At 40.3% G+C, this 15,311-nt stretch overlaps 1 protein-coding gene across 2 annotated transcripts in view; it reads left to right on the top strand.

Annotated features, from left to right (window-relative positions):
• ankhd1 (ankyrin repeat and KH domain containing 1) overlaps nt 1-15,311 on the top strand; it is a 30,611-nt gene that overhangs the window by 3,254 nt on the left and 12,046 nt on the right. Inside the window, exons 2-16 of one of the 2 annotated variants that reach the window (XM_022195881.2) lie at nt 537-690; nt 8,728-8,884; nt 9,069-9,216; nt 9,385-9,532; nt 9,611-9,844; nt 9,975-10,069; nt 10,569-10,724; nt 12,221-12,302; nt 12,545-12,736; nt 12,862-12,971; nt 13,228-13,315; nt 14,213-14,340; nt 14,450-14,593; nt 14,703-14,805; nt 14,938-15,200. In XM_022195881.2, coding sequence (XP_022051573.2) covers nt 537-690; nt 8,728-8,884; nt 9,069-9,216; nt 9,385-9,532; nt 9,611-9,844; nt 9,975-10,069; nt 10,569-10,724; nt 12,221-12,302; nt 12,545-12,736; nt 12,862-12,971; nt 13,228-13,315; nt 14,213-14,340; nt 14,450-14,593; nt 14,703-14,805; nt 14,938-15,200 — 2,202 coding nt within the window. Of the gene's footprint in view, nt 1-536; nt 691-8,727; nt 8,885-9,053; nt 9,217-9,384; nt 9,533-9,610; nt 9,845-9,974; nt 10,070-10,568; nt 10,725-12,220; nt 12,303-12,544; nt 12,737-12,861; nt 12,972-13,227; nt 13,316-14,212; nt 14,341-14,449; nt 14,594-14,702; nt 14,806-14,937; nt 15,201-15,311 lie in introns of both variants that reach the window. The other variant, XM_022195873.2, reaches the window with a different exon arrangement.

Below are 15,311 nucleotides of genomic sequence, written 5' to 3'. Positions count from 1 at the left end.
CTTGTTGTTTTAATAAAGGTCATGTTGAATACGTGAGCTCACTTGGGGAGTTTTTTGGGGGAAGAAAAAACTATCTGTACTACAGATTATGATACATGATAGCCAAGAGGGCCAAAGCTCAGGTATGAGGCTGTGGTGCTCTACTTGGGCAGTTGACTCTCAGCTGAATTTGTCTGTGTGCAGAAGTTTTAATTCCCTGCCATAGCACTTCCTGAGCTATGACTGCTACTTCTTGCTTTGCCTCTATTAAAATAAAATAAAATGAGAGCCATGTATAGTCTTTTTATAAGTGAGTTAGTTGCATGTGTGTGTAGGGCCACTCTAACGTGAATAATGATAATTTAAACAACATACTTTTACATTGTTATTTCACACTTGCAATTTACTTCACTTTCACAAATAATGATCAAGACGATGAATGTTATTTATCATGGCCCAGGTTTGTTTTGTTTTTTTAAGCTAGCTTGCATGTCAAATACTAAGCTAGTATTTAAAAGAATAAACATTTGTCTTTGGCCCCTCTCTGTCTCTTCCAGGTGGAGTCATTCATTTTGGATCAGGAAGACCTGGATAACCCCATAATGAAGACAGCGTCAGAGTTGCTTTTGTCCAGCGCCACAGATGGAGTAGATTTGAGGACCGTTGATCCAGAGACACAGGCTCGACTTGAAGCTCTTCTGGAAGCTGCAGGTATGACTGCTTTGTCTGAACTTTATTCAGCTTCAGACTTGACATATGTTTATTTGAAGATATTTAACACTTTATTAGCCACACCCATTTTTTGCAACCAGTGTCATTTTGTGCTTTGCCATACAGTAACTTAAAACAAGTACAACCACACCTTTCTGCCTCAGTTTTTTCCCCCCCAATCTCATTTCCAATCCCTCCAAAAGTGACGTCCTTACATTGTTGAAGGCCTAAGGCTGAAATTAGAATAAAGAGAACCTGACAGGTCTGTAAGTATCGTATGACGAGATAGTTTGAAAGTGATTTGGATAAATTAGTTTGATTAGAACTTGTAATCTCGGTGTAAGAAGGTCTGTGTAGATTAATCCATTAAGGCTGGGTGTCCTGGCCTCGTTTGGGTTTGTGAACACTGCCATGCAGATTAACGCTGGAACATGCTTGAGCCTCCACAGCATGCACAGAGCTTGTGTTGAACAGCTAATGGCTAATCTCATTCTATTCCCCTTTCTCTCTGGCTCGTCTGAACAGAAGGGGCGCTAACTTACCTGATCTGTTTGCTTAAGATCTGTTACAATAATAATAGCTTTTCTTATGTTTTTTGGCCAGGTTTTTAAGGTTGTCTTTGTATGATGTCAGCAGAGAGGAGTGCCTGTGTGCACTGGCTGTAGCAATAAGATTTAGTCAGCCTTTCCTCATGCCCTGCATGAACAAAGTAGTTCAACATCAGGCCTGTCAAGACCATCGCCTGAGTCGATACAAAGCATCTGGGGATGTTTGTGGGTCATAGACTTTAGGCAGATTTTTATTGTAAATGGTTTATAACTAAATATTTTAGTATGTTGATTTTGTATGAGGCTATTTTAACTTTTTTGAATACATTTTAGTGGGCAAAAATTGTGAGACAGGGAATGAAAATATGTTTTCATCCACATTAAATTAAGACTTCCTACATTGTTCATTTGATGTAAATGTAAACACCTTCAGGTTAAAGCTGAATTATGGCATTTGAATCTTTCTCGTTACTGTGTTATTGTTACATTTCTAATCCATTGTTCTGGGGTAGAGTAAAAAAAAAATGGAATGTCACACTGTCCTGCTGCTTAGATGTGGTTGTCATACTTAAGTATCATCTTCATGTAGGGGATGAAGAGAGGCTGTCCAAACCTGCTGGCACAAAACTTTACTCATTGCCTTCACAGAAAAGCTAAAGATAGTATTAGACTTTAAGTTAATCACCTGTCAAACATGTTTCAGCTAACCTATACTGGCTTTAATAGTTGTGATGAAGGGCTGATTTAGCTGAAGGATACACAGTGCAGTGAGGAGAAGAATATCTCTAAATATTACATTTAAGGCTGCAGCTATCGATTATTTTAGTAATCGTATATTCTGTTTATTATTTTGGCGATGAATCGAGTGATTGGATTCCGCGCTTAGCATGCACGTTAAAGCATCAAAAGCGAAAGTGAGCGTGCTGTACAACAGAAATAACCATCCTGGCAGAACACGGGCAAACATCTGTGGTGTATTGTACATATATAGTGTAGTACAGGAATATTCAACTAGAACTGAAAACTATGGGAACCTACATGTATTTAGCTGATGATACAGAATTACATAATGCGTTTTTATATTTGGTCCATTTAAACTGCTGCTACTGCAGCTGATAGAACACAAATAAGAAAACTGATTGGTTTATTAGTATTTATTACAGAGAATATTCAATCAGTAAAATTAGTTTCATTTTGATCTGGCCACAAATAAAAGTGATTTCCTTCATTAGGAGATAGTGTCAGACTTACATGGACTTCAGTACAATATCATGTTTGGATATATGAAGTTTGATAGTGTTGTGCAGCTGTCTGTTATCAGTAATCAGCTGCATTGATCGCTAAAATAAATACATTGCACGCGTTTAACAGTTTTCTAGTAGCATTCCTGTCTTACATCATTTCCAGTCACAGCTTTTTACTGTCATAAATTTTTATTGTCCTCATTGTTCTCCATTAAAACAACCTGTTCATGATCGGTTCATTTTGTACAGAAAACTAGTTATATGATGTGTTAAATTTACCTGTTTGTATGAATGAGTTTGAAGCAGGAAGTCTGAGTTAACAAAGAAAGTTGAAAACCACCTTCATACCTGTTAACTCTGACTGAGGTTTTAGTTTTTGATGAGCCGACTCACACAAAGAAAGCCTGACTATGTTAAGCTGCCTTCGTTGTTCAGTCCTCTGATCTGCTAAATGCCATAAACACTAGAAAAACTGTGTCGGTTAAAATAGAAGCGTATAATTTTAAAATTTATTGATTATATTCCCAGGTCCATATAGGATGAAATCTGGGTTTGGGTTTGGACTGCGGTCTGCCAGTTAGTGACCTGTATGTAGTGGATTAAAACGAAGCCTTGATTCAGAGAATTTTGCCTCGAGGAATTTTAGTAATCAAATTACTCAAATAACTCGAATAGTTTCAACCCTAATTAGATTATGATTTATCAGGTTAAAAACCTCGACTTAAAATAGCAATGTACTAAAGAAAATAGCTTTGTATTTGGTTAAGGTTCCTGGTTTGATTTATTAAACATTTTGTGTTGTAAATAGGTTAGAATTATAACATAGTGTATCTGTAATTTGGCCAAAGATTGACAAAAACGGTGGCAGCGTATGTAAAATTAACATGAACTGACACCAAAAGCGAATACGGTCAGTAGCAAAAACAAAAGTCTTCCTCACAGGCTGTTCTGTTCAGTTAGTTGCCACTTTTACATTATGAAGGGCCACCTAATAAAGTAGCCACAGAGTTCATATAGTGGTGTTTTAGTTTGTTACGCATCTATGATTAGTTTGTTTAATTCTAAACTGTAACAAGCCTAAACATAGACATTTTAATATGCTGTTAATGCACTGAAAGCTTTAGCTGAAGGACGTCTGTTTTGTCCTTTGCTAGTGAATGTGCGCTTTTTGGCTAAGAGCCGTCATGTCGCTTTAAAATTATTTGTCATACAGTCTGAAAGTAAAGACCGGATTCTTTCCAAAGGTTAGTTGAGTCAAGAGCTGTTTAAAATTCAATCTGCAATGCAAAAAAGTGTCAAAAGTGAGGGAATCTTTGTACTTGGTGTATGTCTGTGTGTGGCCTAAACTGGCATCAATTTCAGACCAGTTTTTAACAGTGAGCTTGTGAATGGGCCAAGAGACAGGCTCTCATTTCTCCAGTGGCTGTAAACTCGTATCACTCATGTACAGTACACAACACGATGATCACAATATATATTTCCCTGTACTCCATGGAAATAGTGCTGTAGAGCAATGGTCTCATGCACATGTCCCTAAATTGTTTGTATATAGTACTCAACTTCTGCTAACTCAAGAGGGCACAAACACACCAAAAGCATGAGGGTGACATGACGCACATCTGCTGACTGTGGCAAGTGGTAGAACATGTCAACAGTTGGTGTATGTGCTGTAAAATGTAGCCGTGTGGCTACAGGGGAAAAGAGGAAGACTGTTAGACATCATAGACAATACAGGTGGAAAAACACTAAATGGAACATTCAGCATTAAAGTGATGAAGAAATTAATCAAGCATATTTCTAGTATTGTTCATATAGTCACAAAAAATATGTAAAAGCATCAAATCATGATGGGTTCTGCAAAAGTAAAGGAAAATCTTATTTGTAAATGCTTCAGTACAATTGAATAAATTTAAATTTGTTGTTGCAACAACAATTGCTCAGGTATGATGATCACAGGTGTTGTTGGTCACAGTAAACAAGCTATGCTGCCATGTCTGGAGGGACATCTGCTCTGCATCACAGGCTACTTATGGACAAATACAATGCATGCCAACACTTAAAAGACCACACAAAATGTGGATTGTGTAAAAATGCATTTGTCTTCTGGAATATCGGAGAGGCAGGGTTACGTAAGGATTCACATGGATTTATCATGTTTACGCTGCAGGTCTGACATACACCGACAGTAGCAGGTCTACACATGACTTGTGCTTCAGCAGACAGATAATCAGCAGTTTTATTTATTATTTGGCTCTTGGACTTCAGTAATGTGTTGTGACACACATCTGTTTTTTCTCTCTTTTCCAACCCTACCTTGCAAACTTTACATCACGATAAAGGTCTCCTCATGAAGTAGCTTTTAATCGCTAAAGGGAGAAAGTTGTTGATCGAGCAAAGAATATATTTTATATGTCTCAAGCTATTGCTTCTATATGTGCGGTGTAGTGAACTTCCTTTAATAAGAAAACTGTAAATGTCAAATGAACTGCAACTGTAGCAGGCTGTAGCTAATCAAGTATTAAATATGACAAACATATATGTGTAATGTAATTGATTGTGACTTTCATGTGAATTCTATACGGTATGTCCTCGATCAAGTCAGCAAAACAGCAGAAGCACACAAGTCTTAAATGGCTCACTCAAGACTCACAAGTGTCCAGAAAACAGACATGTTATATAGACTGACTGCAGTGCAAAGAGCTAAAGTGATTCTCACTTGTTCAAAGATCAGGCCGCTGCGATGCACAAAACATCTTTCATTCACCAAAGCCTGGAGACCTGTTATAGTGCAGGAAGGTTATGGTTCTTGTCATTTTTTTCTTCAGTATACACACTATATTATATGGATTAGGTAATATGGTTGAGAACATTAGCAAAGACAATAATTGTACCACAATGTTCCAGATGTATGCAAATTAATTTCAAATATTCAAATAGATTTTCAGTGCAGTGAACCCTGGTTCCACTGTTATGTTTGCCAGCAGACCCAACTCTTCAACTGTGTCTAACAAAGACTTTTTTTTTAATCTATGGCTTGATGTTTTTTTTTTAAAGACATTAATTTGGGCAGCAGAAGTGTTCTAATAACATATCAGCTAATTATCACATCATATGATTATTACAATGCACTGTGACTGATCATCAGTGTATTGAATATATAGCCACCATATTTAAGTAAATGTAATTGGGAATTCTTGTAGTTAATCTGTTATGCATGTGCTTCATTTATACATGGAAACCACAGAATGGTCAGTTCTGAAATGTGGCTTAAAGCCAGAGAGAAGTCCTAAAAATCCATTGGACAAAATGTGAATGAACCCCGTTGTAAGGCCTCAAGGGTGCAACCGAAACACTTTGGGAAGCATACCGGAAATCCAAAAAAATTGTTTGCAGCATGTATTCCCCAGTGTACTTTTAGAGCTGAAACCCTTTTCTGTTTGGGGTTCCTTTGTTGCTTTGTGTTGGAAATTCAGATCATGTGGGCATGCTGTCATGATGCTGCCTCTAGTAGAAAGGTCAGTCTATTATATTGTCAGCCTTAGATTTAATTCCTACCTTTTGTCATGTCTTGGCAGTCTCTGTCTGCCTTTTACAGGAGCTCTGTCAGACCATGATTTTGCACACTAATCGAACACTGTCAAACTCCAATTTTCTTAACTTTTCTGGTGCCACCCACATTTACTTCACTGATATAGACTCTTGCAGGCTTATACAGTTCAAAATGTTGTACCAAAATGCCTCCATTTCATAGCAATTGAAGGACAAAAAAGTTCATTGATCGCGTACTATATAAAATCCAATAAAAGTCACCAAAAATAACAGATAATGGAATTAAAATGCCAGTTCATTTTTTACATAAATGTTCCAAAAGTAATTACTATATTAAAAGATAAATGGAAAACAACAATAAGTCTAAGAAAAATTACAGTTCTTTGGCAGATACACACAAATCTCACACAGCACTGTGATATTCTTAAGATCTGTGGGACTTGCTGAAAAAATTATTTCTCTAGTAAGACAGTTGAGAAACATTTATCATCTCAAACAAGTGGCAGCAATACACAAGATTAACAGGGCTGTCTGACTAATTTACACACCTCATCCCTTTGTGTTCAACTTTGCAATGTAACTCTTGATTACATTTAATGCAAGAAATTACAATTTCTCATTAGCAAAGGCTCACCAGCAATGGTCTTGCTATATTTTACCCAAAACACAATAAATTCTTCTTGTATTAAAAGAGAATAGTTTAGTTTTGAGGATATTAAACAGCATTATTATTTTCATTCAATGCCACATGTAACATTTCATGCTTCTTTGGCTGCATGTCTTGGAATTAATGCTGCCTGATTAATGTGACAGCCAGTTGTATGTTCTGAGTTAGCATTTGGTTTACACACCTGTCCTGACACATTTTATTTTAGTACAGCTGGATAGAAGACCATGTTGTTTGTGTAAACATTCCAGGGTTTTGGGTGAAGCTAGACAGGAGCAGGTGCTTATAGGTAAACACACGCTCGAAGTCTGACTTCCGCCATGTGAGTTAATAAGATAAAAATAAGAGCGACTCCTTACGCATCTTTTCGAATGAGAATGGCTGTGTTTTGGATCCTGAATTATTTTTTTTTCTGTGGATCCAAACATTGGGCTGTGCAAATGATTCTTTGTTGCCATGTCGAAAAGCAAAATCTAGCTAGAATTGAAACCTTCTGCTAGTATGTTGTTGAGAATTTGAGGATAAAGATGCAACATGGTCGTTCCTACTCGCTGAGCGATTTGCTACAGGAGACTTTTTTCATAGACTAAAAAGTCAATTCACTGATGTTAAAACAACAGTTGTCAGCTGCCTTTGTTCAGGACGTCAGTGAGCTTTAATGTTGACATACGTTGGTTTATCTTAAACACTGGCTAAAATTTGAATTTACAATTTGCATTAAAATGTGTGTTCTGATTGCATAGCGTGTTGGTGGTACAGTGGATCTGAGCAACTCATTGGCTAGCTAGTAACCAATTTCAGTTAAAGAAAAACAAAGATGCATAGACAGTCTTGACCTCAGTGAAAGCTCAATGTCTAAGAAAGAGTCAGACCTAAATAGGTGAAGGTCAGTTATTATTTAAAGCGTGTCTTACAGCTTTAGTTGGTTATTGTTTGACAAAAATAGGGTGAAGATCATTTTTTCCACTTTGTTTTGATCTGAGTTTTTGCAGTAAATCAAACCCTGATCTGTGCTCAGTCTGTTTGGTTCAGTCAACTTGCATTCTCTGACATAAACATGATGCAGTAAAACATTAATGATAAACTTTCTTGACCTGTTCCCCTGCGCCTCGGAGACCGTTGTGAAATCCTTGTCTGGGAACTGTGCTAAGTTTAGCTCGAGTCACAGGCCTAGCGGTGACAACAAGGACCGCAAGGACTGGAGCTCACTTCTTCCTGGTTAATGGATGGGGTCAAGCTGAGGCTGAAAAGTTCAAAGCCAACACTCTATTTCTCCTTTCCTGAGTGTTCTCGCTTTATATTTACACATACCCGAAAAAAAACGTACACAGCCGTACTCAGACACAAACACTTGAATGGTTTGTTGGTTGGAAAATGTTCCTCGTCCTGTCTGCTGAAAGACATCTTTCAGTGTAGGCCACCGGCAGAAGATGTTTTTGTCATATTGCTTGCTCTTGCCTCTCATTCCCTTTTTGGCTTTCTGTTCTCTTTCATGACAAATGTACAAACACATTCTTCTCTCATCGTACTTCTTTCTTGCTGACCACTGTCTCCAGTTTCTGTCTCTCCCACATTCACTGCCTCTTCCCCATCTATAATTCACGCAGGATGAGACATTTTTCTTCAACCGTTAACAGCCTGAACCTATGTTGACTAGTTCAAACAACTAACTTCACCTCTGTCACTGCATTTCTTTGAGTTCTGGACACAGATCCGAGCTACACATACAGTACTTTTGTTGCCCAGTGGATATTGTTTTGTGCCTTAAAGTTTCTCAGCGACCAGGGAATAAATAATGACAGATGTTGCGTTCAAAGTAGTTAACGATATTTAAGCCATATTAACAAATGCTTGTGTGTGTTTTCTGTGTGATTTTTTATTTTTTTTTCCTTCCCTCTTTGTGTATGCTGCTACTAACCCTGGATTGGATTGGCTGGACTGGACTTGCTTCTTCATCTGGTCTGGTGTGGTTGTGCTCCCCTGTGGTTTGCATTGCCCTATGCACCTCTGCCCTTTTGGTGTTCGGCAGGCATCGGTAAACTGTCCACTGCCGATGGTAAAGCTTTTGCAGACCCCGAGGTGCTACGCCGACTGACGTCATCTGTGAGTTGTGCCCTGGACGAGGCTGCAGCCGCCCTGACCCGAATGAGAGCTGAAAACACACTCAACGCCGGCCAAGCCGACAAGTATGTATCTTACCCATACTGTACATACTCATCGCTCTCCTGTCAAGACTTGGCTGTATTTACAGTACATTTGCATGAGTGTATGTGCATTTGGAGATTCCGCAAAAGTGATTGAGTTTTTGTGAGGCGTATGTGTGTTCACCTGTCACAGTGGCAGTAATTGTAGCAGTCTGGTTATTTTCAGCCGTAGTTTAGCGGAGGCGTGTTCCGATGGGGATGTCAACGCTGTGCGCAAATTGCTGGATGAGGGACGGAGCGTCAATGAACACACAGAGGAAGGGGAGAGCCTGCTGTGCCTCGCCTGCTCGGCTGGCTACTACGAACTTGCACAGGTGTGGAACAGAAACGGTTGTTACTTATGATTCACCTGTTTGGAGTGTGTAGTATCTCCATAAGAAAATGGACTCAAAACAAACAATAGAATCACTGGAGAAAAGTTTGGCGCTGGTGATGAGCCTGTATGCGCTTTGTGACTTCATAATGTCATGTTTCATCCTTAGGTGTTGTTGGCCATGCATGCCAATGTGGAGGACAGGGGCATCAAAGGGGACATAACGCCACTTATGGCTGCTGCCAGTGGAGGTTACGTGGACATTGTCAAACTGCTTCTGGTCCACGGGGCAGATGTTAATGCACAGTCGTCAACAGGTAAAACAACCGAATGTCTCTAATTCTGAATTTCGCTTTGTGTTTTGCAGTCAGACTAATCTCTCTGCTGTCTTTCAGGCAACACAGCTCTGACGTATGCATGTGCTGGTGGCTTCGTGGATGTGGTGAAAGTGCTGCTGAAAGAGGGTGCGAACATTGAGGACCACAACGAGAACGGACACACACCTCTGATGGAGGCGGCCAGTGCTGGTCATGTAGAGGTGGCCAGGGTACTCTTGGAGTATGGGGCTGGCATCAACACACACTCCAACGAGTTCAAGGAGAGTGCTCTCACGCTTGCCTGCTACAAAGGTCAGTGTGGTGCATGTGTCCTTTTAGTCACTTTTTTTATATGCTATGTCATTTATCATCCCCTTGACTAATACTTTAACAGTGGTAGAAGGTGTAGAAAATGGATTTTGTGTGTTTGTCTCTTCTGTAGGTCACTTGGACATGGTGCGTTTTCTGTTGGAAGCTGGAGCCGACCAGGAACACAAAACAGATGAGATGCACACAGCACTGATGGAGGCTTGCATGGTGAGCATCTGACCCAAACCTAATTTCTCATTTCACACTTGACACTTGTTTGAAGACACCAGATGTTGTGTAATTTTGCTTTCCAACAAGAAATACTTTAGTTTTAGTCAATTTTGAGCTATTTCCTTTCCAGTTTAATGATCAGCATCATGAATATTTGCCCACACTCTACATTTGAAACAACCTTCAGTACAGTCCCAGTGCAGATCAAACATCCAAATACCAAAGCCTTTTATAAACCAACAAAACATTAGATCAGAAGTGCAACAGTAGCCCTTATTCAGTATTCAAGCAATTTGACAGAACTCTGTGGACAGTTCAGTCATATACAAAGCCTCATCTTGATCAAAAATTGTTAGTGAATTATAGTGACCTATTTTCACCGTGAATTACGCCGTCTCAGACTTCTACGGACTGTTTTTTAGTTTAACTGGAAAGCTATATCACATATTTATTCAGGTGCTTATCTCTACATTCTCTGTGTGTCTCGCTGTCCCAGGACGGCCATGTGGAGGTGGCACGGCTGCTGTTGGACAGCGGTGCGCAGGTCAACATGCCAGCCGATTCCTTCGAGTCGCCCCTTACCCTTGCAGCTTGTGGTGGACATGTGGAGCTGGCAGCCCTGCTCATAGAGAGAGGAGCCAACTTGGAGGAGGTACGTACAGAGGAAAATGCCCAAATACCAACACAAGTTTGGGAAAAATGCATAAAGCACAGTCATGGGGACAGTTGTTAGTTTTCTTTCTGGAACTGTATAAGTACCAATTATGTTGCTGTAGATGGATTTCTATTCTTTGAAGAAATGTGTTCTTCTGGTCCTGTGGCTATTGAGATACAATGTACTGAAAACCACCAGACACATATCTTTAACTGCTTCCAAATTAGAAATTTAATTGACATTTAATTCACATTAATAAAACAAGCTTATGGCTGATTTACAGGAATAAAACAAGGTAGAGCAAACACAAAAGTAAGTGTTTCACTTTAAAAAACAAACAAACTTGGATAACAACATTGGCTTAGAGGAGGAATGTGAAAGACATCCACCAAGCTCAAAGGTGTGGTGACACTGGCCAGCAGCAGACTGATGGCAGCCTTAAGGTAGAAGATAGGACCCTATAGTTTCTGTGATAACTTAACAAGGACAGGATGCATGACTGTACCTCGGATGAGTTGCTCGCTGGCTGCACTTCAACCCCAGACTGGGCTTTTATGCTTGTGAGCTTTTCAGCCAATTTATCTATTTCTGACTGAGTAACTCCACTGTAGCTGAGGTTTAAAAAACATTTCACTGATGCTTTGGCTCAGCAGGAGGTCAGCTTTGGTCTGCTAGGTCTCTAGGCTTGCATTACACTAAAGAAAAACCCTGAGGTTAGAGCAGGCCCTCTGGCCAATGCTACTTTTTCTTCTGTTGGACTAAGGGCAGACTGGACACTCCAGTGACTCAATTTCATTTGATTTAACAGTGACAGTGGAAAAAGTGCAGGTGAATGACAGGCAGTAAAGGTTGATGCAGGACAGGAATCAAACCAGGGACTCACAGCTTGATGGTCAAATCTCCCTTGTTGTCTCTTGAGGGGCCTTGTATAGCTGCACTTGAATATTCTTCTGATGGGGGAAAACAATATTCTTGGCTGTTTTAATTGTTTTGCACGGGACTGCCTTACTGGAGCTCCTGTGTAAAACTTTACATTTCTAGTGTGTAGATTGCTGCCTGGAGGTTGTTGCTTTTTCCCCACAGTGAAGGGAATTTTGAAAATGGTGACATGTAGATTGTTGGAAGAGAGGAAAAAGCCAATGACAGGCTTCTACCTGCAGTCTACATCCAGTGAGTCAGACTATGTCTTCAGGTATAAACTGTCATTATGACCGGGACAGGCCTAGGCTAGCTGGTTAGCATGCTAATGTCATTAGATACCTCTGCAGCAAAATACATAGAAAACATCAAGGTGTTTTTTCATATTTGAACTGTAATTTAGGGGAAATTTCTGAATGATTTTAACTAAAAAAATGTCTATACGGCCCCTTTAATGGACTGAATACAGCACACAAACACAAATAAAGCAGATTTTTATGCCACAGAATAATTTTGGCATTAGTCATACTCACCTTTAAGGTTTCTAATCTGCTGATGCTTCTGTTCTTGTCCAGGTAAATGATGAGGGCTACACTCCCCTGATGGAAGCAGCCAGAGAAGGCCATGAGGAGATGGTAGCACTGCTGCTGGCTCAAGGTACGAGAGTTTTGTTCCTACATGTCTGAAATGGAAACTTAATGTCAAATGCCATCCCAGTAAGTAGTTCAGACTTGTTTGGATTGCTTTGACTGTGGTCAGTCATCTTTGTGTTTGTTTGATTCTCAAAAGAACAAAGACCGTAAAGGATCTTGACACGATTATTGTCTTGTGACATATTCATGTTTTGCCCTTTTTGAAACCAGTCATCAGTCAGTAACTGCTTTTGCTCTGTTGTCCAGGTGCTAACATCAACGCCCAGACAGAGGAGACCCAGGAGACAGCTTTGACTCTAGCATGTTGTGGAGGTTTCTTGGAAGTAGCTGACTTCCTCATTAAGGCAGGGGCCGACATTGAGTTGGGCTGCTCCACTCCTCTAATGGAGGCTGCACAGGAAGGCCATCTGGAGTTGGTCAAATACCTTCTGGCTGCAGGTGAGCAAGAAGGAAGGCAAGAAGCTGCAGATCTGGGAGAACAAATGGGCATGCTTAGCTGCATTAAAAATGTGTTAGTCATACCTATGCGCTTACACGCCCAATCTCTTGGTTTTGCCATTCAGGAGCAAACGTTCACGCCACCACAGCAACGGGTGACACAGCGTTGACGTACGCGTGTGAGAACGGACACACTGATGTGGCAGATGTGCTGCTGCAGGCTGGAGCCAACTTGGTACGCTATGCTCTTTAATCCGCTTTGTCACTCATGATTTACATAGGTTTAGATAACAACAGGCCCAGACAAATGTATATTGAAGTCTGAGTGCTTTGTGTGCAAATGTCAATTGATTTAACTGAACATAGTCTGTTGTGAGAAGCAAGGTCTGGAAGCAGCAGGTTTCTTTTTTTCTGGATCAGATCAAATCATAAACCTTTTACACAACTTCTGTACTAAATGTAACAAATGCATCTTAATCTTTGTCCTGTAGGAACATGAGTCTGAAGGAGGGCGGACGCCCTTGATGAAGGCAGCGAGGGCAGGACATCTCTGTACAGTGCAGTTTCTTATCAGCAAAGGTGGGTTATTGACGAGCTGATCAGATTAACCAAATGAAATGCACTGTTTTTGGAAGTCAGTATTTATTTGAACCCAATCTCACTAAAAGATTATTGTGGTAACTTGTTTTATTGATTTGATACGTCATGAAGTATATTGTTCATACATGCAGAAATTGGCCGTTTCATATACATTTGTGAATTCAGTTTGGTAACTTAAACTACACAGGATATGTTTCCTTGTTTATTTCATTTACTTTGTTGTATTTGTTACCTTAATATGTAAAACCCTGAACTCCTTGTGACCTTGTACATGGAGTTATTCCTTGTGTCATTATACAGAGTTTGTCTTTCACTCTGAATCCAACTGTTCCTAATGTTCTCTGGTATAGATCACTGCAGTTCCCATTTTCTTTATGTGAAATTTATGATCAAAGCATGACTTTATTGTTGGTGCAAACTTGTAAGAGGAATAGATGTAAAGCAGCTCTTCAATCCATGCAAAAAGAGTAATTTGGTTTGATGGGTAGTGATAATATCATTACATAAAGAGATCAGGAGGCTTAAAATGTCTTTTAAATGGGATTATATTGATTCTTACAATGTGACTGGAAGACTCTTCATCCTGGAAGAATTTACCATCATAATCTTATCAATATGTAAGGTCTAAAAGAATATATTTTCTTAAAAATTAATTTTGAATTGTCATGCACTGATAGCAGGGTGATCAGACACTTGATTGGTTTACAATCCTGCAGTATACTGCTTGTATTCACAAACATTTTCAGCAAAGTATTTTCTTTTTTTTTGTTGTATCACACATCCTAATGAATGAATACCTGGTGGTATATAATTATTCCTTAATTGATCTCATATGCTGTGAGTTGGTGTGTTGACCCATCTACTGCTCTTGTCTAGGTGCTAATGTGAACAGAGCAACTGCCAATAATGATCACACAGTGGTGTCCCTGGCCTGTGCTGGAGGACATCTGGCTGTGGTGGAGTTGCTGCTGGCACATGGAGCAGATCCTACGCACAGACTCAAAGTAATGGACACTGCCTGACCGATTAGCACCATTTTATAAGAATAATCATGCTCATCTGTATGTTTAATAAAGCACACAACAAAACACATGCCATGTTTTTTCTTTGTAGGATGGTTCAACCATGTTGATAGAAGCTGCTAAGGGTGGCCACACCAATGTTGTGTCCTACCTGTTGGACTACCCCAACAACATCCTGTCTGTCCCTGCCCCCGACCTTTCCCAGCTCACACCCCCATCGCAAGACGCCTCTCAGGTACAAACTGCAGTGTTCTACTTGTTTTCTTCCAGGCAAAAGATCTGTTCCTTGGAAATTGTACTTGTTTCTGATCCACTTAAGCCTAACATATCCTCTGTCATGGCAGGTTCCTCGTGTCCCATTCCAAGCTCTCGCCATGGTAGTGCCCCCTCAGGAGCCCGACAGAGCCCCATCAAACATCGCTACGCCCCCACCCGTCTCCAGCAAAGGTCATGAGCACCCATGAACACCCTCTGCCAACAGCTGTACTCGAGAAATGAAGTTGTGGACTTCGTTAAGCTGTTGTCATATTGTTAACCCACTCTCAACAATTACTTCTTCTCATCTTTGTTCAAATTCAGGCACGTCCAAACAGAGACAGGCAGCCCTTCAGCCTGGTGTCCCCAGCTCAGTTGGCCGGGGTCCTGAAGCAGAGCCTCTGCCACCCTTCCACTTGTGCCAGCCTCTAGAGTGCATTGTGGAGGAAACAGAGGGAAAGCTGAATGAGCTGGGCCAGAGAATTAGCGCTATTGAGAAAGCCCAGCTACAGTCGCTAGAGCTCATTCAGGGGGAGCCGCTCACCAAAGACAAGATTGAGGAGCTGAAGAAGAGCCGAGAGGAGCAGGTATAACTCATCTTCCGCCGAAGATCTAAACTCAGTTTAAATCCTCTTAAGTAAGATGAACATGACCTTACAAGCTAATTTACACCTAAATGCCATTTGGAATGCACAACT

The sequence above is a fragment of the Acanthochromis polyacanthus genome, chromosome 10, assembly GCF_021347895.1.
Source record: "Acanthochromis polyacanthus isolate Apoly-LR-REF ecotype Palm Island chromosome 10, KAUST_Apoly_ChrSc, whole genome shotgun sequence".
NCBI lineage: Eukaryota > Metazoa > Chordata > Actinopteri > Pomacentridae > Acanthochromis > Acanthochromis polyacanthus.
The sequence above is the reverse complement of the archived record's forward strand: the minus strand, read 5'-3'. Positions and strand labels throughout refer to the sequence as shown.